This window comes from Elephas maximus, chromosome 19, assembly GCF_024166365.1.
Source record: "Elephas maximus indicus isolate mEleMax1 chromosome 19, mEleMax1 primary haplotype, whole genome shotgun sequence".
Taxonomy (NCBI): Eukaryota; Metazoa; Chordata; class Mammalia; order Proboscidea; family Elephantidae; genus Elephas; species Elephas maximus.
In genome coordinates, this window is record NC_064837.1 from 35,966,870 (window position 1) to 35,991,781 (window position 24,912).

General features: G+C 46.1%; 1 protein-coding gene across 1 annotated transcript; it reads right to left on the reverse strand.

Annotated features, from left to right (window-relative positions):
- Window positions 1–5,215: 5,215 nt before the first annotated feature.
- Window positions 5,216–12,122, reverse strand: DYNLL2 (dynein light chain LC8-type 2). The gene is made up of 3 exons (XM_049860973.1): window positions 11,856–12,122; window positions 7,989–8,127; window positions 5,216–5,866 (listed from the first exon to the last, which is right to left on the reverse strand). The coding sequence occupies exons 2-3, from the start codon at window positions 8,118–8,120 to the stop codon at window positions 5,729–5,731; spliced, it is 270 nt and encodes an 89-aa protein (XP_049716930.1). The 5' UTR covers window positions 8,121–8,127; window positions 11,856–12,122; the 3' UTR covers window positions 5,216–5,728.
- Window positions 12,123–24,912: the final 12,790 nt, after the last annotated feature.

Genomic DNA, 24,912 nt, shown 5'->3' on the forward strand with positions numbered 1-24,912 from the left:
CATGTCTGGCCTATGGTCTAAATTCTGTTGATACACAGCCGTGTTCATTTGTGTCTTTCACACTACAATGGCAGTGTTGAGTAGCTGCAACAGAGACCATATGGCCCATGAAGCCTAAAATATTTACTATCTGGCCCTTTACAGAAGAAATTTGCCAACCTCAATCTAGATTAAAAAAATAGAAAAGTAAGATAACATTAAAAAATAAAGATGTCCCAGGGGAATTGAAAACATATATCCACATGAAAACTGGATACAGATGTTCATAGAAGCATTATTCGTAATAGCCAAAAAGCAGAAACAACCCAAATGTTCAACTGATGAATAAACAAAATGTGGTATATTCACACTACGGAATACTATTTGGCCAGAAAAAGAAATGAAGTACTGATAAATGCTACAACACTTGAAAACACTGTTCTAAGTGAAAGAAACTAGACACAAAAGACTGTGTATTTTATGATTCTATTTATATGCAATGCCTGGAATAGGCACATTCAGAGACAGAACATAGATTAGTAGTCGTCAGGGGTGGGGAAAGAAAAAATGGGAATTAACTGCAAACAGGTACAGGGCACCCAGAGCACAGTGGGGGATTCAGCACCTAGTGAACCAGTCCCCTCCACCACATCAAACCAGGATCAGTCCTGGCCTGGGAGTCAGGAGACCAGGTTCCTAGATCCCAGTTGTTCCAAACCATACATGTGACCTTGGTTAAGCCTCTTTCCCCGTCTGGTCCTTAACCTTCTCCTCTATAATATGGGTACAGCTGGGCAGAGAAGAGGGTGTGAAGGGGTATTTTGGGGGCCTGACTTTTTGGAATCCTATTTTTTACCCAAACTGTATCATCATTGACTCTAATAATTTTCTTCCTCTTCTTCCTTTTCTTTTTCTTCCTTTCCTTCTCCTCCTTCATCATCATACCATTCCAGTTTCAAAGGAAGCACTTTCACATTCATGATGTCACTTGATCCTCATCCCTTCTTTAGGGAAGTCAGGTATTATCCTCATTTTACCAATGATGAATTTGAGGCTCACAGAAGTCAAGCAACTTGTCCAGGTTCATACAGTGGGCAAATGGTAGGGCTGGGACTCAACCCGGAGTCTTCTGATTCTACATTCTGTGTTCTGCTCACACCGCCACATTGTCCTTCCATGTCCAGCCTCTCTTTAGACATGTCCAGAAGGCTCACCTGAAACACCACACACCTTTGTTTGGACAAGGGTGAAGCTTGGCACCAGGGACCTGGGGTTCTGCTGGTTCTCTTCAATCTTATGAACCTCTCTATACTGGTATAGCAGCAGTTTGTGGGTAGGAGTATGCATGTACATTGATGTGGACACTAGGCCCATGTACACCACAGGTACACCTGACCTCTTTGACAGGTAGTAGATCACTCCTTATTAGCAGGGTGGTGAGGAAACCATGCCTTTAATTTAGGGGAGGCCTGAGAACTCTGGAAGTCTGCTCGCTCTTCTAAGTCTAGGAGATTCATTATGACCCCTCCCATGAGGCCCCAAGGAGAAGGGGAAACTCCTTAATCCTTGGCAGAGGGGAGGAGCAGTGAGAAGGGACAGGTAATTCTCTACCCCCCGTCCTTGCTAAACAGGAGCCCCAGAAGGGTGAACATTGGCGGAACCAGAAATGTGCTCCTGAACTCAGAATTAGGGTCAAGGAGTGTCAGTGAGACTGACAAACCCAGCTAAGCCCGTGAGTCACAGTGCCCGGGCTCTTGTGATGCTACATGGGCTTTGGCAAGTCACCCACCCTGATTCAGTTTGCTTATCCAAAAATGTGGCTAATGACTGCTGGGTCTAGCTCAGAGGGGTGTTTTGAGGTTTCCATGGCATAAACAAACTGAAAATGCTTTACAAATAAAATGCACTTTATGAAAACACTATGTCATTCTTCCATAGCTAGCAAGCAAGGTGGGGGGGTAAGGCTTGAACACACTTGGGGAGTTCTCCACTCTCACTCCTTTCCAGGCAGCAGGGAATGCCTAGGACTGAGGCAGCAAGCGGGAGTCAAACCAAAAGCAGAAGCCTCTTCAGGAAAGGCCAGGCTGTCCTGGGCAGAGGCTGCCCGCGGTTGCTTCCTCTCTTTTCATCCAGCCAATCGACACATAGCATTTCCTGCAGGGCAGGTGTTTCGCGTGCTTGGAAGCAGTGAACAAAACAGAAAAGGCCCCTGCTCTTATGGAACTTATATTCTAGTTGTTGGAAACCAACAATAAAACAAAATATGTCAAGTGTTGACAAGTACTACGCAGAATTACACTGGGTAAGTGATGGGGAAAAGGTATTATTTCATACAGTATGTCAGAAGACCCCTCTAAATAGCAGGATGTTTGCGCAAAGACCTGAACGAAGTGAGGGGACGTTTAGGAGACAGCCGCACCTTAGGTCCAAGCTAGAGGAACACTAGAGTTCAGGAGACACAGCAACAGAGGCAATTCCCTCCATGCTGGTTATCCTTGCTTGCCCCCCTTAGATTAATTCTCCACCCTTCTTCTACAGACTACCTCCTCAGGTCAGCCATGACATCTGCCTTTTGGTTGGGTTCAGCCAAAGGAAAGCCCCTGAAGATGGGAGAAGAGGGCGAGAGGCGAGGATATTGATGCTGCCCACTCACTCTCAGCCTGGCCATGGTTTTGGCAGTGGCTACGTTCCTCCGTGCCTCACCTATCTTCCATAGCCCATTCCTCATCTCATGTATCCATCTATCTTCAATCTCCAAGCTCCTCCTCAGACCTGCACCACCCAAGCACTGCACAACTCCAGGACAGAGGCCAGGCAAGCAGGTGGGGCTCGGTGGCCAGGGAATGGTCTTGATTTTTCCGTAACCCATCCCCTTTCCTCTCAGAATAAAAGCCTCTCCCTCAGGAAGCCTTGCAGGATTAGTCTCCCAGACAAACACTGTGCACCTACCTGTGCAGGAATGTGCTGTCCATAGATGCTGCTTGAGCTGTCTCTCTCAACAGGGCAAAAAGAGGTTAAGTTTTGGCCCTAGAGACACCCTTACAGATGAAATGTGGACTGTGGCCTCACTCTCCTATCCCAAGGCTCCAGCTCTTTCAAAATACTCACAACAGTAGAGGCAGGAACAGAAGTTGGGTTTCTAAAGTGCTTCATCTTATTCCCTCAAAACTCGCTACCTCAGACGTTAGTCTTTCCCCCCAAATCCAGCCCTCCAGCTTTATATCTGAGTGAACCCTGCCTACCTACCTCCAACACTCAATAGCTCATTGCCTGATTCATTTCCTTGGCAGCACATATCACTACTGGGATAAGGCTTATCAGTGTGCTAGAACGTGCATGCCGTGGAATGAGAAAATTTGCCTGTCTGTTCTACTGTGTGACCAGCACCCTAGGCCCGAACACACAACACAAACTAAATAAATGCTTTTCAGTGAACAATGGTAACAGAAATGAAGACGAAGCACCTCCACTCCCTAATACTTCAACAAAGATTGGGGCTACAAACCCAGATGGGAAGACCACATCTAATATACCAAAGACCCAAAATGTGGCTCGTCTGGCCATCCTCACCAAGGGAGCGAGGACTGAGCAGTCCTTGCATGCAAGTGCTGCTGGTTAGAAGTTCTCCCCAACTTAAGGGGCTCAAACCTCGACCTTAAAACTAAGTCCCAATTCAGGCCAATCAGTATCTCTCTGCTTTGTCTTATCTCTTCAACTCCCATTCTACTCCCCCCCAGGTACCCTCCCCCACCCACTGTGTGGGAGCACTGCCACCAGCCAATCCCTTTATCCCCAAAGAAGCTCAAACAGCTCACAAGTGCATCAATCGACCTTTAATGTCCAAAAGAGGCGTGGATGCAGAGCATAGGAGATGTGGCGGGGTCTCAGCCCCTGCTCCAGAAATGAGGGAGAGATGGACACAAACCAGACACTTCTGACTGGCCACACAAGTCTGGGAGGGAAGGGGGAAACACAGATTTGGACATTCATAAAAAAAAAAAAACAAAAACAAAATCTAAAACCAAGCACTCAATCTGCCACAGACAGTGCCCACCAAGGGGTTTGATACAGGGAACTCAGTCGCCGCCTCAATCCCCACCCTCCTCTGCCAGCGTGGAAAAGAAAGCTCAGCACACACTAAGGGCTTGGGGGAAGGGGCATTCTCCTATTCTCCACCAGCCCCAAAGATGGACTTAAAAAAAAAAAATGAGCTGGACCCCCCATCCCCCTCAGTGTCAAACCTACACATGAGAGTTTTTAACGTGATCCATGAGAATCAGCAGCTGACCCCCCTACCCCAGCCCTGTTCTATCAACAGATGAGATTTCTCCAGAATTCTCCTTGGAATCTCCTCCCACTCATGGCCCTGCTCCACCTCGAGATACCTGGCTTCATCACTGCAAGACCGACCTCCTCCAAAGTTCCCCCAAAACCCCTCTTAGGCCCTTTATCACTTCTATGCCTACCTCCCACCAGAGGCTGCAACCACCCAGTGTCACTTTCCCTCTCCACCAAGACCCGCTCCAGCATAGACGGCAGCACCGCCATCTCTTCCCAGGTTGTGCTCCTAAAGCCTTCAGAGGGAGCAGACGGCCGTAGGGCAAACAGAGGATCTGGGCTAGATGCTGAGGGGTTGACACCTGTCTTCCCCCCAGAACAAACATCTCCAGAGGTTTTTAACAAAGGCCCACTTAGAACTGTTCCCCCTACCTACCCATAATACCCTAGGGATTCCACACTGTCCTGTCCCTCCCTCCCCTCTACCCTCATCCAAGACACACACATACACACACACACACACAGAGGACAATCAAGGGAGACACTGATTTGGTTTGACTGCTAAGAGCTAACTAAGGAACTACAAAAGGAACTACAGTCACCACAAATTCCCTTGCCAGCCAGCAGGGGCTGCTCTAAGAGAACTCCAGAGGAATGAGAAAACCGAGGGCTAAGCAGGGAGCAGACAGGAGGGGAGAAGAGAAAATGAAAAGAAAAAAAATCAAGCTAATCCTACCCCCAACATCCTCCTAGCATGAGCACTGGCAGGAAGAATAAAAGGTAACCCACAGAGACACAGCCTTACTTAGAACCTCTTCTGACAAAAGACAGCAAGACAAGTCTGCTCCCCACTCCCACACACCACAGACAAACACGTCTCAGGGCCCCCTGAAGAATCCACCCCCCACCCCACCCCCTGCCCCAAGTCGTAGAATCACAGTTCAGTGGAATAGTCTCCCTGGTACTAGAGTAATCCCCCCGCCCTCCTTCCTATCCCTCTCTCCTTGCCAACCCTAATGCCGTCTCCCCGCAGCCTCCCTGGCCTCCCAAAGCAGCATCCACCGCCAGGAAGAGGCAGCTGCACGGTTTTAGTTCCACCTCCATAGACCTATTTCTTTTCCTTAGCCCTCCTAGTCTTAGGGGCTTTGTTGAGAGATTTTCATTTTGTATAAGGAGAGAAAGAGAAAAGGTAGGAATAGGGAGAGATTTCCTAGGGCAATACAACGAAAAAAAAAAAATTAAAGTCTTGAAAATTAAACATAAAGCAGCCTTCTTCCCCAGGCAACTAAACAGAAAAAAGTTTGGTTTTGTTTACTGCGACATACACATGAAATCGAGTATACAGTCCATGCAGTAGCACAGCCATTGGAGAGGACATCCTGGTGCTGGCCCCCAGTGCTAAACAGTCCCAGCAACGCCGCCTGCCTGCCATCGCTGCCGCCGCCGCCACTGACGCCTTCACCATGGCCACCTAGCCTGACTTGAAGAGGAGGATTGCAACTTGACCCAAGTAAAAATAGATGAAGTGCTTTGTCTCGTGTGTGACGTAGCTGCCAAAATTTCGGCCCACGATACAATGCCAGGTAGGGTTGTATTTCTTGTCAAATTCCTAAAAGAAAAATAGAAGGGGAGAAGAAGGTGATTAGGGCAGCTGGAAGATGAGAAATCAGAACAGGAGTCTCTCCCTACAAGTTCAGCACTAATATCTACCCACTTCACCCTACCCCCAACTCCGGGCCTCAGCTCCCTGAGCCTCAGGAGCTCAGGTTCTAAGGCTGGCTAGGATACTCCTTCCCTCATTAATAATGTAACACCACAAAGGCTCCATTATTTCTCTCCACTGAGGCTCTAGCCCTTTATACCCTACCCCATCATCTCTCCTTCCTCTCACTACCCCCCACCCCCCGCTAGCCCACTGTGTGACCCCTCAGCACAATCAGAAAGCCCAGTAGAATAAAAGACCACCCCAACATCACACAGTACAAGTAAAAACAAGGAGCAAGCCTCCCTCACCTGCTGCATCCCCCATTACTAAACCAAAAACCAGGATACTACAGAGAAATGAGGAAGCAACGTCAAGAGTACTGGGAAGAAGTTCTGTATGAGTCAATGTTAAAGGCACTTCCATGTCCCAGGCGCTGTGTGGGTTGTAAGGACCTCAGTCATGAGATCAAAACAATCCCCTCACTTCTCTCAGGGGCCGAAGTTCAGCATAAAAACCACCCAGGAATCCTGGAGACCTAGCCAAATAGGCAGTGCTCTGCCACTTGTGGATGCAGCAGAAAACAGATGGCTCAGTTCTAGATGTAGCCTGTGATAGCCATGCAAGGGCAACAGCCTACCCCAAGCCTCAAAGGCCACCAAAGCTGCCAACGCTGGGGCTCTCTCCCCCAGGTGCTTAACATACAACTTGCCAGTCTCCTCAGAGCCCCCATACTATGACTCCAAGTAGTACTAGGAGACAGTGGAAAGGGCATGGGCCCTCAAACCCAGCTTCAGGCCTGGCTCAAGACTCTGTTAACACAGGAGACAAAACCAAACCAAACCCATTATCATCAAGTCAATTCTAACTCAGCAACCCTATTGGTCAGAGTAGAACTGCCCCATAAAGTTTCCAAAGACGTGCCGGTGGATTCGAACTGCTGACCTTTTGGTTAGCAGTTGAGCTCTTAACCACTGCACCACCAGGGCTCCTAACACAGGAGAACAATAGTCAATTCCCTAGGTCTCATTTTCCCCATGAACAAAAGGAGATGGCTGGACCAAATAATCTAAGGATTCTTTCAGTTCTGAGAGTCCGTAATTCTGGATTCTCTCCCTGGATAGGACAGCAAGGCCATCACTCAGCAGGGAGCCCATATCCCTAGCAGCCTCTCTTGGCCCTGCTGTACACACAAGGTCTCCTAGGATTCGAGTCTCCTCTTCTCACTCCATCCGTCTGGGTAGGAAAACAGAGTTCTATAAAACCCAAGGAGACCCTGTGACTTCTATGGACCACAGTGCTACCACCTCACACACCCTTCTTGGGATGCCAAAGCAGAGAATGTCAAGACTATGGCCCCAATGGGCATGGGTCCTGGCTTGGAATCAGGAGGCCTAGGTCCCACTTTCCACTTATACGCTCAGCTGCTTCCTTGCTGTGTTAACCATATCCACTCAGAAATTTTCCAAGGACCAAACCTATCACCTCAGTATCTGTTAAAAAAAACACTTGTTTATTCAAACCCACCTTTTTCTTAAAAATGTAGAAAGAAAGGGATGATGCAATTATCTGTGAATACTTTTTTAAGACAAGGACAAGAAAATCCCCTACATGATGAGGGTTATTATAGAGATATTTCACTTTAAATGATACGATTTCCTTAAAATTTGCATATGATCTTATCTGTTCAAATATCCTTGATCTTCATTTTGGATAGTTCTGAATTGAGTCATTTATATTTTATCCTGAAGTTTTCCTGCATAGTCTTATCCTTCTCTGATGCTTGACACTCCCATGATTATTCTGAGAACACATATACACACACCAGCAGAGCTCCTACAAAGAACTCCTAAGGTGAATGCTTTGGCACTCCTTATCACTCCTTAATTTGTCTGCTTTCCAAGTTCCTAGGGTTTTGTCTGCATGGGATAGGTCTTCTTTGCTATGTCCCCAGCTCCAGCCTTCCCTGGAATACATCTCAGCTGTTCACCCTCAACCCCCACCACCAGCCAAAGCTCTCCCAGAACACCTTCTTGATATACGCAGCAATGTCCTTCTCTATGTTGTACTTCTCCATGGCCTGCGTGGCGCAGTCAACAGCATCCTGTTGCATGTCCTCAGACATGTCTGCATTCTTGATCACTGCCTTCCGGTCAGACATCGTGACACTGCAGAAAGAGCAGAGAGGTGAGGCTGATAGCCCATGGTCTGGACAGTAAAAGCCATCTCCTAGGTGTGGGGCCTCAGTGGGAGAGGGGAGTGCAGGAGGCGAGGGCAAAAGAAAACACAGACATGAAGCACCAGGAGAGGGAGTTCCTAAGCTTTTACCAGAGACATCATCCTCACCCCTGGGAGACTCAGGGCAAATAGCACATCATCTAAAAAATGGTAAAGGTTCTTTCAGCCCTAAGTTTATCTATTTCCAATATCCTGAACAGCGCTGATAGCCAACATAATAATATGTCACCTATTAGCTGTGTCCTTGACAAGTTACTTAGCCTTCTTTGTGGTTCCATGTTATCTGTAAAATGGGGATCACAGGATGTCCTGAGGATAAACCAGGTGGTATTACACCTTAACATAATAAGCCCTTGATTAAATGGCCATTAAGGCATTATTGGTATCACAGTGGAAAGGTGAACTCCTATAGGAGGTTGAAAGAAGGTGAAAAAGGAGATTGATTCCTATAGGAATCAGTAAGCCTGAGTTCTGGTTCTGACTTTGAACTCTGTGGTCTTGAACAAATCACTAGCCTTTCTGCATTTGACTATTTCCATTTTAGCAATGAGGACAGCTCCCTGTTGGGGTTGTTATAAGAATTAACTAAGGTTACATGAGATCATCTGTGAATAAGGACCTGTAAATACAGGGGTCGTCCCATGGGCTAGATTCAGCCCACCACCTGTTTTCATAAAATTTTAAAGGAACATGCCATGCTCATTCATCTACATATTGGCTAAGGCTACTTTCACTCTACAACGGCAGAGCTGAGCAGTTGCAACAGAGGCTGTATGTATGGCCTATAAACACTAAAATATTTACTATCTGGACCTTTAGAGAAAAAGGTTGCCAAACCCTGTTCTATACAAACATAAAGAAGTAGGGTAGACTCCAGGGTACCAATGCCCAGTGGTGGCAGAAATGACAGTAATTATGCCTTCCCTTAAGTACCCGGAAACCCTGGTGGCGTAGTGGTTAAGTGCTACAGCTGCTAACCAAGAGGCTGGCAGTTCGAATCTGCCAGGAGCTCCTTGGAAACTCTACGGTGTGTTTCTACTCTGTCCTATAGGGTAGCTATGAGTCGCAATTGACTTCATGGCAGTGGGTCTGGTTTTGTGTTTTCTTAAGTACCCAGGACAGAGATGCCTGTTAGCAGTGGAAAGGCTGAGACGGCAGCCTCAAATCTAGGCAGTCAGTCACACCTGCCATCACATCTCTGTCCCATCCTTTTCTCTGCCTCCCCCATCTCTTTACTACATTTATTCTTTAAAGCTCAGTCTAATTTTTAAAGGTCTACATTTTGGACCCAACTCCAACACTGATTTGTCATTTCCCTGTATCTGTTTACTCATGTCAAATATATCTGTTCACCCAAAGATGACCCAGCTCCAACACTGATTTGTCATTTCCTTGGATCTTTTTTCCTCCTGTCAAATTTATCTGTTCATTCAAAGATTACCGACCTACTAAGAGAGGCAAAGGCATTATAATATCTTATTTTCCTCACAGAAATGCTGAAGCATTCTTTCCCCTAAGCAAAAACGTAAGATTGGGAAAAACATGGCATTAGAGGTTAAAGTAAAAAATAGAGTCAAAGAAAGGTGAAGAACTGTTGGTTTCATATCCCTACTATCCGGACCACGACGTTCATGGTATGGCAACCAGAATTCTGAGGCAGACCCTGCATGGTCCATTCCTGGCATGAGAGGAATCCCAAGAAGGCTGGCTGGGATCTGCCTGGCAGTCTGTAGCATGCGAGGTGCTTTGACAGAGCAGAAGGGATGAGTTGCAAAATCCTGCCCTCTGTCCTTGACCACAGCCCCATCACACAGACCAGCAACAATCCCAAGTTTCACCCTCAAAGTGCCACTCTGTGGCCGAGCCCAGTGAACAAAAGATGGTCTCATCCTAGCCCTGAGACAAGAGCCTGCCTGATCAAAGAAAGGTCCCTGGTATTGTTCCAGGCCACTTTGATCTCTGAATCCACACTAGCCTGTGTGCTGGATGGGCTGGAAGGAAAGCAGAACTCACAGCTACTTCTTCAGCCTTCACCAAGTGCACACACCACACACATGACAGCCACCAGTCAGGCAGCCCTTAACTGTATCCATGGGATCTTTGCTGGCACCGTCAGACTAAGCAGGGCCAGGCCACCAGAGGTGAAGGGTTAGTGGGCTAGAACCCCCCACCATCACACTAGGAAGAAGGGCCTTCTGACACACTCCCAAGAGGAAAAGTCAGAGCCTCAAGAGGAGGCTGTGAGCATCACCTGGTGCTGAGGAAAGGTCAGGAGAACACTGTTCAAGGCCTGACTAGCTAAATGACCTTGGGCAAGTCAGCATCTTCATTTTTAAAACCAATGGTTGAAATGAGATCAATGTGGCAACCTCAACGGGTTTGAGCAAAGGTCTAACAGCAGCACAGGGACAATGTTGTGATATCACAAGACTCTCGATACTGAAGAAAGCTAGTGTCACCTGGTGGCCTACTGCAGGTTACCACTCGAAAGGGGGCACTATTTACAAACCCAGGGGTGGGGGTGGGGCCCGGTTAGACAATGAAGTGAAAGCATAAATTTGGCTCGGTTTACCCAGTAAGCTCACCTGCTCCACTGCCTCATCCCCAAAGTCCAAAGGAGCAACTTTGTCACAGTAATTAAAAGCCACCTTACTCTCCAGGAGAAAGCCTCCAGTTACATAATATTGGTCTTGTGACTACAATGCCACAATTCTTCACCCCTGGCCCCCCGAGGCGTCTGAGCGAGGCAAGGCCCAGAGCTGGCCACCCCTGTCCAAGGTGCCAGCGAGAAAAGCATAGGGAGGTGCCCAGCCTAGTCCCTCCCTTAAAGGGATCTGAGCCTCTAGATAGAAGGATGGTAGAGTGCCCCAGGCCAGCCACCTCAGTCACGAGCCAGGTGCTCCTTTGAAAAGCAAAAAGGGCACCCCAGGACAGCTCCCGAATTTTCGACAAGAAAAGCTAAGCCTCCAATGATAAGGACGGCCCAACCCCCCCCCAACATACACACGAACGCTTCTGTCTACCCCTTCTGATCTCCAAGGGGGCCAGTTCCCTCCCCTACGCCGGTCCCCCCGAGTGCAGCAGACCGAAGACCAGCACCTGGAAGATGAGAGCATCCTGCTTCCCACCTCCACCCCCGCCGCCCCACCAGGTCCGCAGCTCGGGCCGGCCAGCCGCCCTCCCCCACCCGGCCTGGAGCAGCGCCGGAGTGACTGGGCGTCCTCGCCGCAGGAAGGACGCCCCAGAGGGTGGCGGCGGCGACGGCAGGAGGAGCCGCGTCACGCCCGAGCCCTCTCCACCCCCTCTCCTCGGCCCCAAACACTAGCGGCCTCCACACAGCGCAGGGAGACTCCCCGGGGGACGGGGAGCGGCACCTCCGCAGCCCCGGGTCTCCAGCCGCGCCACGAGAGTCGCGAGAGCAGAGGTGGCGCAGCCAGGGCTGCGCCGAGCGGGAGGGGCGCCGAGGGCGCCGCGCTGCGCTGCTGGGGCCGTCGACGCCGAGGGCGGCGGGGGCAGCGGTGGTCCAGGCCTTGGGCCCCGGCTGGGCCGGGCGTGGGGCAGGGAGGCCGCAGGGGCGCTGCGGGTAAGCCCTGGGCGCGTGGGGCTGCACGCGACAGCAGGGACCGCCGCCCCGAGGACGCCCCCGCTCACTGCTCACCTTCACGGAGGCGAGTCCGCAAGGGGCCCCGGGGGAGATGCGATGGCCTCAGGCAGAGCGTGGGCAGGGGCGGTGTCCCCTGTGCTCCTCCTGCAGCAGCCGCCGCCGCCGCGGTCTCCGGCTCCCGCAGCCACGGGCCGCGCGTGCTGCCGCCACCCACCCTTGGAGCTTCCCCGGCCGCCCGAGCTCCGCTTCGCGCCCGCCGACCCGCCCGCCTGCTCCGCAACCGAGCCTCGCAGCTCCGCTCCGCTCTGCTGCTGAGCCCGGCCGGCGCGCGGCCCCCCTGAAATAGAGCCCCGCCCCCGCCCCCCCGCCGCGCGCGCCACCGCCCGCGCTCGCCATTGGCTGCGCCAGCCAGGCCCCGCACTGCGGGCTTCTCCCCGCGCCGCTCTCGCCCCACATCTTGTTTCCTCCCACAATGCCTCGGGGCTGAGGGAGGGGGAGGAGAGGGAAAGCTGAAAAGGGTTGGGGGAGGGAGAGGGGGCCTTAAGAAGAGGAAAAAGAATGCAGACCCTTCGACCTGGGGCTGGAGAGTCCAGGCCTAAAAAGGAATAAAGAGGCCAGGCCCAGGGAGAGGGAAAGAGGGAGGAGTGTGGAGACCCCAATCCTAAAGACAAATAAGAGAGATGGAGGTTTTAGACCCAGGGTGCAGATGAGGAAGGGAGGGAAAGAAAGGGGAAAAGGGTGAAGTCACCAAATTCAAGGAGAAGACAGAAGGACAGGGACAATCCATGGGCAGGAGAAAAACAGTCAACCCTATGGAGAGGTAACAGCATAAGCAGCCCAGGGGCTCTCCTCCCCTCACTTCTGGGAAGGAAGGCCCCTTCCCTCTCCAGCTCAGCCTTTGTTCCTAAGCCTGAAGGCCCAGGACCTATGCTCCCAGCTGGGGCCCCAGCTTGTATTTCTTTTCAAAAGCGACCGAGGTAGACCCTAAGCAAAATGGTGAGGGAAATGGTTTGTCTTTAGCACACAGGCCTCTGTTGTCCTTGGGCGGTATAGATGAGAGTAAGCCATTTCTGGTCAGTCTATGCTAGCCCGGGGCCTGAGCTTCCACCCTTACCTGTCAGATTGCGGGGGGAGTGAATAAACCCTTAGAACTGTGAGGAGCCTTAAAAACCAACCCCACCCATATCCCTCACTTTATTGAGGAGGGAACAGAGATAATGGAAAGGGAAAAGCCTTCGCCACATCACCACAGGTCAGCCTAGACTGGGCCTCTAGGCTCAAAAGTGCTTCCAGGCAGCAGCTCCTCTGGTGGCTGAGGAGACTGTGGGAGTGTGTGTGAGTGTGAGTGTGTGTCACTGGGAGTGTGCTTGTCCCCCTCCACCCCACCCATCCCCAGAAAAGAACAGGAAATATTTTTCTCCCCCAGCAGTTTTACACAGGAAGTGTCAACCTAAAAGGGTGGTGAGAGTCCTTACTGGAAGCCAAGTATTTTGGCCACTGAGTAGGGATTGAGAAACTGGCAGGGGTAGCTCTTATTCTCACCTTTGTCCTTTTCTTGCCCAAGTCGTGATCAGACTTGCTCCGGCCCTGGCATGCTCTGGTTAGGAGCATCATAAGCTAGTGCTCATTATGTGCCAGGGGAAACCTGGAAAGTCATCCCCTCCCTGATTCTACTTTAGAAAACTTGATCATCTCCCAACTACAATCAAGGGGATTTCAGAGAAACAGGGAAGGCCTGGGGTATCTGCTCACACCAAAGCATATCCTGAAGTCAGCCTCTGTGTGAATGAATTGGGGTGGGGGGGGGGGGAAGAGGAGGAAAAAAGAAGGATGGTTTACCCACCTAATGCTTGTGGAGACCTAGTCTTATGAACTTCTGGGAAAGGGGGAGCCAATACCCTGTTTTTCAGTGATCATCAGCTTCCAGCTCCTTCCTCAGGACCTGAAGGTCAGAACTGCCATGTGTGGTTGTGCAGGTTGTTCACTGCACAAGGCCATCCAAACAAGGAGGCAAGTGGGGGCTTAAACACAGCCCGCACTTTGCTTGCCAAGCTGTGTGCCCTGGTCCAGGCAGTGTCCACCCAGAAGATATATGCCCTTTTTGAGTGTTCACAAAGGTAACTATGAGCTAGAGATGGCTCTTCAAAGGTCATGCTGCCAGGGCATTAATCCTCCCTTTCCCTGGTCCCTTTGCCTGGAGAGAAGCAGAGCAAAAAGCTCTGTGATTTCCAGTCCTCGGCTGTGGTGAGGTAGGGGTAGGGGCATGAAAAACTTCAACTAACAGGGTGTCAGAGCTAAGACTTCTGACTTTTAAGGAATGTGGGTAACATTGTGTGTGATGTGTGTGTGTGTGCAGATGTGTGTGTGTGACAAGGATTAAACTATAGGATATCAGGAACTTGCTAACAGTGGGATAGTTTATAGATAATAATAACATTTTATGGTGCCCTCTGTCTGTGCCAGCCTCTATTTTAAGTGTTTTAAATCCATTATTATATTCAATCCCAGGAACAGTCTTCTGAAGTGAGTCTATTACTATTCCCTTATACGGATATAGAGCCCTGGTAGTGCAGTGGTTAAGAGTTTGGCTGCTAACCAAAAGTTGGTGGTTTGAATCCACCAGCCACTCCTTAGAAACACTGTGGAGCAGTTCTCTGTCCTATAGTGTCACTATGAGTCGGAATCTGCTCGACAGCAACGGGTTTGGTTTTTATACAGATGAGGAAACTAAGGCTTAGAGAAGTTAAGTAACTTGTCCCAAATTACCGAGCTTGTTGGTGGTAGAATTCAATCCCAGGCTGTTTCCAGTGCCTACGCTCTTAGCCATTATACTACACTACCTCCTAACAGAGAAAAAATAAAAAGTATAAACCAGCCATTTCGCTCTCTCTCTCAAAATTATACCAGTATTTCCTAAACTTGTCTGACTCCAAGGCCCTTTTCTATCCAAACATTTAACATCTTCAGGAACTACTTATTCCACAGGATGTAGTTTGGGAAACTTGTGCTATACTAATTACTGCTATTTATGTAAAAAGTTTACTGTTTAGGATAATTACTATGCAACATAGTAACTGTTATAATTAACATGTCTGCATAACTTGGTGGACATTTTTATTTGATACTGCTACACTGTTTGTGATTGCCTAGTTTTCTGTTGCCCAGATTGCAGAGGATGTCTTCTGAAATAAAAATCAGAGGGGACATTTCTGGTTTTTGTCTCTCGTGGACCCTTTACCATCTGGCTACTTCTTTAACAGGACACTGTGCTTAGGTCACTGGTCAGTCATGGTTTTACTATGATTTGGGCTCTGATGACCTCCTAATTATACTTCTGGACCAGACCTCCCCATTATGGGAGGTCTCTTTAGCCTCATCACATACAAACACATATAAAGCCTGGTGATTAAGAGCATTGGCCCTGGAGTCGGGATGCCTGGTTTCTAACCACTCTCTACTGCTCTACCAGCTGTGTAGACCTGGCCAAGCTACTCAACATTGTGAAGTTTCATTATCCTTATCTGTAAGTCCGGCATAAAAACAATAATACCTACTTCATAGAGTCCTGAGAAAATGCATGAAAAACTCTTCACACAGAGCCTAGTTCATATAAGTAATTAGTAAATGTTGGCCATCATCAGCATCTCCCTCCCAGACTTGTTTCTTTTCTCTGTATTTCTTATCTCAGTTCATGGGACCATTATCCACCCAGGCACCAAGCCAGAAACCCCGGAGCCCCATGGATGTGTGCCTCTCTCTTCTGTCTCCATCGCCCACCTCCTGGGTATTTCTCCAGCCCATGCCCTCCATTTTCCTTATGAATACCTTGCATCAGGCACTCACCTTCTCCATTTGTTTCCCTGCTTCCAGTCTTGGCTCCGCCTCCCCAATTCCACACCGCAGTGATCTATCTAAAATGCAGATCTCCCCAGGCACTTCCCTCTCCCCTGCTCAGAATAAAGACCATGCTCTTAACATTTTTTTTTTCTTAACATGGGTTACCCCTCCCCCAATACACACCTGTATCTCTGCCTTATCTCCCCACTCACACTTCCCATCTTGCTCTTCGTACTCTAGTAACACTGTCAACTGCCTGCCCTTTCCCCCACACCCAGATTACACACCTTTGTTCAAGTGGTTCTCTTGCCTTTGAGCCTGATTGCTTTCTTTCCTGCCTAACTCCTTTGCTTTGGTGTCCTCTCCTCTAGGAAACCTTCCCTGAGTCCCAGGTGGGTGCATACCTTCCTTTTTCCTTCTCTTACATCCTAGGATTATCACTGACCACGTCCTATCAAGAGTGTCAGTCTTATGTTTGTGGTTCCTTGCAGACAGGAAGCATATATTATTTATATGTGGGCCACAGATCCTTACACAGTTCGGGGGACATGAGACGTTCTCTAAGAGTATTGGTTAAATTGATCACTCCCATTCATGGTCGAAAAACACAGCTTGGAAGAACTTCACTCCTTCTCTTCCTCCAACCAAACATGAGCTCCCAAAGAACAGGGTCCAGGCTCCTCTGTCTCTCTTCCAGAACCAGCAACACAAGCTGTTTACTCTGGCTGTTCCTGCCCAGAGCAAGTTGCCAGGCTAAGGTAAATCATTGTCAGACGTGGGGAAAGTCCAGGCCTGACTTCTGAATTGATTTCCTCCTTACACCCCTTGCTGGGTGCTTCAATGACATCCCCCACACCTTACAGGTAAAGATAACCAAGGACTCTCCAACCCCAGCTGACTGGGTCACCCAGAGGAAAGAGACCATGGAGGTGGCAGAGGTCATTTCACCACACCCTTTATCCATTGACCTTCAAGGATTCCAGGAGGTTGAAGAAGGGTGGAAAACACACACACTGACACTCCCATTGCAGTGAAAACCCTAGTACAAGTCCCGACCACCAAGTCCCTGGTGGGCTAACTAAGGAAGAAAGCAGCATGACTAGAACTATTGGAATCTTTCCCAATTCCATGGCTGATTTCTTGGGTGGCTTTGCAAGACATACTCTCCTAGGTAACCACTTAAAAAAGCCCTAAATATTGCCCCTCCTCCTCCTCAAGCCCCTGGAGGGCCAGCAAATGTCAACAATGTGATTATGAGGTAGTGAGATGAGCACTGGACTAGGAGTCAGAGGAGAAATCCTAATGCCAGTTTGGCTGCTGTGTGTGCTATTAGCCAAATCATTTAACCTCTCAGAATCTGCATTCCTTCATTCGAATGATCTGTAAGTTCCTTGTCAGCCCCAAAGTCTACAATTCTGACTTCAATACCCCATCATAAGGTGTACCTTCCCTGTGTGGGTCAGAGAAATTTCTTAGGTCAGGAGCCTCTGTCTCTAGCCAAGGTCACATCCTTCTGTCTGATCCACTCAGTCAGAATTTAGGGAGTATTTCTCCACCCTTCTACTACCCACCAGCTGAGTTCATTGAGAGATAGGATATCATTTTGGTCAACTTTATGTTCCTCCAACTAACACTGCTTTGACATAGTTGAAATTCAATGAGTGTTTCTAGCTTAAGTTAAAATATTAAAGTAAATGGTCACCAGTCAGGCAAGTCAGCTGCATTTTTCTTGAGTCACCCCCCCCCTCAATTCGTATTCCCAAAGAAGGGTAACTGATTGGATTAATTGGGTCGAGTGTCCACCTCTTGACCGTGGAAGGGGAGGGCCCCCTGATTGACAGACCTTCTGAGATTGAGGGAGGTATAACTGACGGAAGGACAACTGACATGCTGTTACAAGAATCAGGAGAGCAGGTGCTGGACAGGCAGAAGCCCCTGATGTCTACTTTCTCAAAGAGCCTCAAGAGGAGGGCAAGGTCATTTGTGAGGGAGATCCTTGTGCCCACTGTCATAAATACTGAGAATATGCTCTCCCACCTTCACTCCCTTAGAATGAGGTGGAAAATGGCGGCGGGGGGTGGGGGGAAGGGAGCTAAAGAAAGAAGTGTGCACAAATTTTCCTTCCTTTTTTTGTTTTTTTGTTGTCTTTCTTTTTGAGGAAAATTTTGCCTATGCCACGCATGTTGAGATATATTCAAGATGGCAAAAAAACTGGATTTTGGATCTTTGCATTAGGAAAGTGGAGGCCCACCTTACATTTAAAAAAAAAAACTACACCTTACATTTAGGTATGATAAACTCTCTCTCTATGTGTGTGTGTATCAGTTTTCACATAGCATAAAATTCACCTTTTTAAGTTTACAATTCAGTGTTTTTTAGTTAATTTGGAGTTGTACAACCATCACCAGTAACTCCAGAACATTTTCCTTACCTCAAAAAGAAACCCTATACCAATTTGCACCCCTCATTTCACCTACCCCTAGCTCTAGGCAACCACTTTCCACCTCTATAGGTTTGTCTATTCTGGACATTTCTTTTTTTTTTTTTTTTTTACTGCCAGATAAAATTTCATTGTATGAGTACACCATATTTTTTAATACATTTATGAGTGGGTAGATATTTGGGTCACTAGCAGTCGGTATTGACTCGACGGCATTGGGTTTGGATTTTTTGGTTTAGTCATTTAGGTTGTTTTCATTTGGGGGCTATAATGGCAATGCTGCTATGAGCATTTGTGTACAAGGTTTTGTGTGCACATATCTTTCATTTATTCTGGGTATATACATAAGAATAGAATTGCTAGGTCAAGTAGTAACTCTATGTTTAACCTTTTGAGGAACTGCCAGACTGTTTTCCAAAGTGGCTGCACCATTTTGTGTTACCATCAGCAGCATTAAAAAAAAAACCGTTGCCATCGAGTCGACTCTGACTCATAGTGACCCTGTAGACAAGTAGAACTGCCCCATAGAGTGTCCAAGGAGAGCCTGGTGAATTCGAACTGCCGACCTTTTGTTTAGCAGCCGTAGCATTTAACCACTATACCACCAGGGTTTCCTCAGCAGCATATAAGTGTTCCAATTTCATCACATCCTCACCGACACTTGTTATTATCTGTCTTATTGGTTATAGCCATCCTAGTGGGTGTGAGGGAAACTCTGGTGGCGTAGTGGTTAAGTGTTAGGCTGTTAATCAAGAGGTCGGCAGTTCGAATCTGCCAGGCGCTCCTTGGAAACTATGGAGCAGTTCTACTCTGTCCTATAGGGTCGCTATGAGTCAGAATCGCCCCGAAGGTAGTGGGTAGTGGGTGTGAAGTGGTATTGCATTGTGGTTTCGATCTGCATTTCCCTGATGCCTAATAATGTTGAGCATCTTTTCATGTGCTTAGTGTCCTTTGATATCTTCGATGGAGAAATGTCTATTTGGATCCTTTTCCCATTTTTACATTGGGTTATTTATCTTTTATTATTGAGTTGTAAGACTTTTTTATATATTCTGGATGCAAGTCGCTTATCAAAGATATGATGTGCAAATATTTTCTCCCATTCTGTGGGTTGTCTTTTTACTTTCTTGATGTTGTCCTTAGAAGCACAAATTTTTTTTTAATTTTTTATGAAGTCCAACGTATCTACATTTTCTTTTGTAACTTCTGCTTTTCATGTCATATCCAAGAAACAATTGCCTAACCCAAGATCACAAAGATTTACTCCTAGGTTTTCTTCTAAGAGTTTTATAGTTTTAACTCTTGCTTTTTGATCTGTGATAGACCCAAGATCACAAAGACTTACTGCTAAGTTTTCTTCTAAGAGTTTTATAGTTTTAGCTCTTACATTTTGGTCTATGATAGATGTTGAGTTAATTTTTGTGTATGGTGTGACGTAGGGGTCCAACTTAATTGTTTTGCATGTGGATATCTGGTTGTTTCACACCATTAGTTGAAAAGATTATTCTTTCACCCATTGAATTTTCTTGGCACCCTTGTTGAAAAGCAATTGACTGTAACTATGGGTTTATTTCTGGACTCTCAATTCTAGTCCACTGATCTATAGGTCTATCCTTATGCCATTACCACACCATCTTGATTACTGTAGCTTTGTGGTAAGTTTTGAAATCTGGATGTGTGAGTCTTCTAACTTTTTCTTCATCTTTCAAGACGGTTTTGGTCATTTGGAGTCCCTTGTATTTCCATATGAATTTAGTATCAGTGTATCTATTTCTTTAAATAAACCAGTTGGATTTTTTCTTTTTTAAGCATCACTTCGTCTTTTTTTTTTTTTTAATGTGCTTTAAGTGAAAATTTACAATTCAAGTCAGTTTCTCATACAAAAACTTATACACATATTGTCCTATGACCCTAGTTGTTCTCCCTACCATGTGACAGCACACACCTTCTTTCCACCCTGTATTTACCATGTACATTCAGCCAGCTCCTGTCCCCCTTTGCCTTCTCTTCTTGTTTCCAAACAGGAGCTGCCCACATAGTCTCATGTGTTCACTTGAGCTGAGAAGCACATTCCTCACCAGTATCATTTTATGTCTTTATAGTGCAGTCCAATCTTTGAAGAGTTGGCTTTAGGAATGGTTTTAGTTTTGGGCTAACAGAGAGTCCAGGGGCCATGACCTCTGGGGTCCCTTCAGTCTCAGTCAGACCATTAAATCTGGTCTTTATATTAGAATTTGAGGTCTGCATCCCACTTTTCTCCTGGTTCATCAGGGATTCTCTGTTGTGTTCCTTGTCGGGGCAGTCATTGGAGGTAACCAGGCACCATCTAGTTCTTCCAGCCTGAAGCTGATGGAGTCTCTGGTTTATGTGGCCCTTTCTTTCTCTTGGGCTCAGATTTTCCTTGTGTCTTTGGTGTTCTTCATTCTCCTTTGCTCCAGGTAAGTTGAGACCAATTGATCCATCTTAGATGGCCACTTGCTAGCTTTTAAGACCTCAGATGCCACTTACCAAAGTGAGATGCAGAACATTTTCTTAATGCACTTTGTTATGCCAGTTGACCTAGATGTCCCCTGAAATAATGGCCCCAGACCCCCACCCCTGCTTCTCTGTCCCTCAAAGAGTTTGGTTGTATTTGGGAAACTTCTTAGCTTTTGGATTAGCCCAGCTGTGCTGACTTCCCCGTGTTGTATGTTGTCCTTCCATTCACCAAAAATAATTCTTGTCTACTATTTAATTAGTGAATACCCCTCTCCCTCCCTCCCCACCCTCATAACCATCAAAGAATGTTTTCTGTGTTTAAACCTTTTCTTGAGTTCTTCTAATAGTGGTCTCATACAGTATTTGTTCTTTTGCAACTAATTTCACCCAGCATAATGCCTTCCAAATTCCTCCATGTTATGTTTCACGAATCTATCATTGTTCTTTAACGTTGCGTAGTATTCCATTGTGTGAATATACCATAATTTGTTTATCCATTCATCCACTGATGGGCACCTTGGTTGCTTCTATCTTTTTGCTATTGTAAACAGTGCACATTGGTGTGCATATATCTATTCATGTGAAGGCTCTTATTTCTCTAGGATGTATTCCGAGGAGTGGAATTGCTGGATTGTATGGGAAACCCTGGTGGCGTAGTTGTTAAGTGCTACAACTGCTAACCAAAGGGTCGGCAGTTCGAATCCTCCAGGCGCTCCTTGGAAACTCTATGGGGCGTTCTACTCTGTCCTATAGGGTCGCTATGAGTCGGAATTGACTCGATGGCACTGGACTTGGTTTTTTTTTTTTTATGGTAGTTTTACTTCTAGCTTTTTAAGGAAGCGCCAAATAGATTTCCAAAGTGGCTGTACCATTTTACATTCCCATCAGCAGTGTATAAGTGTTCCAGTCTCTCAACAACCTCTCCAACATTTATTATTTTGTGTTTTTCGGATTAATGCCATCCTTGTTGGGGTGAGATGGTATCTCATTGTAGTTTTGATTTATATTTCTCTAGCAGCTAATGATTGTGAGCATTTCCTCATGTATCTGTTAGACACCTAAATGTCTTCTTCAGTGAAGTGCCTGTTCATATCCTTTGCCCATTTTTAAATTGGGTTATTTGTCTTTTTGTTGTTGAGATTTTGGAGTATCCTGTAGATTTTAGAGAGCAGATGCTGATCGAATTTTTGTAGCCGAAATTTTGTTCCCAGTCTGTAGGTTGTCTTTTTACTCTTTTGGTGAAGTCTTTGGATGAACATAAGTGTTTGATTTTTAGGAGTTCCCAGTTATCGTTTCTCTTCTGGTATTTGTGCCTTGTTAGTAATGTTTTGTATAGTGTTTATGCCATGTAAAAGGGCTCCTAGCATTGTCCCTATTGTTTCCTCTATGATCTTTACCATTTTAGATTTTATATTTAGGTCTTTGATCCATTTTGAGTTAGTTTTTGTGCATGGTGTAAGGTATGAGTCTTGTTTCACTTTTTTGCAGATGGATATCCAGTTATGCCAGCACCATTTGTTAAAGAGACTGTCTTTTCCCCACTTAATGGACTTGGGCCTTTGTCAAATATCAGCTGCTAATAGGTGGGTAAATTTATGTCTGAATTCTTAATTCTGTTCCATTGGTCTATGTATCTATTATTGTACCAGTACCAGGCCGTTTCGACTACTGTGGCAGTGTAATAGGTTCTAAAATCAGGTAGTGTGCTGTCTGGGATTTTGATAGGGATTGTGTTGAATCCGTAGGTCAGTCTGGGAAATGCTGCCATCTTAATAATATCAAATCTTCTGAACCATATCTTTCCACTTATTTAGGTCTTTAATTTCTTTCAATGATGTTTTATAATTTTCAGTATATGTTTTGAACATATTTTGTTAAATTTCTTCCTGTTTTATTATTCTTGATGCTATTGTAAATAGAATTGTTTTCTTAATTTTATATCTAAATTATTCATTGCTAATGTATAGATATAACTGATTTTTGTATATTAATCTTGTACCCTTCAATCTTGCTGAACTTGTTGATTAATAGTTTTTTGGGGGATTACATAGAATTTTCAATATACAAAATGTGTCATCTGCTAATACAGATACTTTTACTCCTTCCTTTCTAATGTGAATGACTTTTATTTCTTTTCCTTGCCTAAATGCCCTGGCTAGAACCTCCAGGACAATGTTGAGTAAAATTGTCAAGAGTGGACATCCTTGTCTTCTTCCTAATCTTGAGGGGGTGCCTTAATTATCTAGTGCTGCTATAACAGAAATACCACAAGTGGATGGCTTTAACAAAGGAAATTTATTTTCTCACAGCCTAGGAGGCTAGAAGTCCAAATTCAGGGTGCCGACTCCCGGGGAAGGCTTTCCTCTGTCTGTCAGATCTGGGGGAAGGTCTTTGTCATCAATCTCCCCCGGTCTAGGAGCTTCTTGGTGCAGGGACCCAGGACCAAAGGACATGTGTTCCTAGCTCTTTCTTCTTAGTGGTATGAGCTCCCCATGTCTCTCTGCTAGCTTCTCTCTTGTATATTTCAAAAGAGATTGGTGTTAGACAAAACCTAATCTTGTAGATTGTGTCCTGCCTCATTAACATAACTGCCACAAATTCTACCTCATTAACACCATAGAGGTATGATTTACAACACAAAGGAAAATCACATCAGATGACAAAATGGTGGACAATCACACAATACTGGGAATCATGGGCTAGCCAACTTGACACACACTTTAGGAGGACACAATTCAATCCATGACAAGGGGTGGGGGGAAGTTTTCAATCTTTTACCATTAAGTAAATGTTAGCCTGGATTTTCCTGTAGGTGGTCTTTATCAGGATGAGGAAGTTCCCTTCTAGTCCTAGTTTGTTACATGTTTTTATCACGACAAGGTGTTGGATTTTGCCATATGTTCTTTCTACATCTATTCAGATAATCATATTTTCCCCTTTATTCTGTTAATATGGTATATTACATTGATTGACTTTTGAATGTTAAACCAATCTTGCATTCATGGGATAAATCTCACTTGATCATGGTGTATAATCTTTTTTACATGTTACCGGTGGACTCATTTTGCTAATATTTTGTTGAGGATTTTTGCATCTATATTCATAAGGGATATTGGTATATAGTTTTCTGGTGATGTTTTTGTCTGGTTTTGGTATCTGGGTAACACTGGCCTAGTGGAATTCTATATTTTGGAAGTATTTGTGAAGGAATGGTGTAAGTTTTTAAAAATGTTTGGCAGAATTCAGAATTGGAACCTGGGTTTTCTTTGTGGAAAGTTTTAAAATTACCAATTCAATCTCTGTACTTTTTATAGGTGTACTTAGATTATCTACTTCTTCTGAGCTAGTTTCAGTAGTTTGTGTATTTCTAAGAATTTTTCCATTTCATCAAAGTTATCTAATTTGTTGGCATACAGTTATTCATAGTATTCCTTAAAACCTTTTTTATTTCCATAAAAGTCAGTATACTGTCCCTTCTTTCATTCTTGACTTTAGTAATTTGAGTTTTCTTTTTTTCTTGATCAGTCTAGCTAAAGGTTTGTCAGTTTTGTTCATCTTTTTAAAGAGCCTACTTTTTGTATCATTGTTTTTTTCCCCTCTATTCCTTTTCTGTTAAGAAGATAGTTCTTAAGTGTGCAGATAATACGAGCTACTTGGATTCAGGGGAAGAACTGCACTGGGCCATTTCTTTGAGAAGCTGAATTCAAGCTCAACTTCTTCTCTATTTTCCTCTAAACCAGGCTTCCATATGTATTTCAGTGTCTTCCCCATTCCATCTACCCCTGGAGTGATATGTCAAAGAAGAGACCACACTCTTGGGCGATATCAAGGACCATTTCATTAAATCCACAAATATTTATCAAACATCAAAAAACTCTGTGGAAGGCACCACGGGGGATGAGGATAAGTAGCCAGAAGTATCCTCAGATTTCTCCAAGCTCACAGTCTAGTTGGAAAGATACACATGAGTACAGCTAACTTCAACACAAGTCAGACTGCAATGAGAGCTGTGACTGAGGGTGAACAAAACGCTCTGGAGGTATGAGGTGGGCCAATTAATCTGTTTGGGAGAATCAGGGGACAGAAGAGTTGACATTTGAATTAAGGCTTGAAGTATGGGTAGAATTTGGGGGAGAAAAAATGGAGGAAGGAAGTTTCTTCAGTCAGAGAGAAGCACATGAGCCAAGGCAGGGAATGGTAGGAACCTAGGTCTGGCAGAGACAAGTGTGCTGAGGAAAGCAACAGACGGGACAAAAAAGCTGGAGCCAGACTTTGGGCGGGGAGGGGGGCAGGGGGTGCCTGAGGACATGCTAAGGAGCTAGAGCTTTATCTTGAAGAAACTAGGAGCCCAGTGAA

Bases quoted from the DNA above. Each gene is read 5' to 3' on its own strand.
- DYNLL2 (XM_049860973.1), bottom strand. From the start codon at position 8,120: ATGTCTGACCGGAAGGCAGTGATCAAGAATGCAGACATGTCTGAGGAC. The intron at 5,867-7,988 runs GTGTTCTGGGAG...TTTTTCTTTTAG, and splicing joins TTGCTGCGTATATCAAGAAG to GAATTTGACAAGAAATACAA.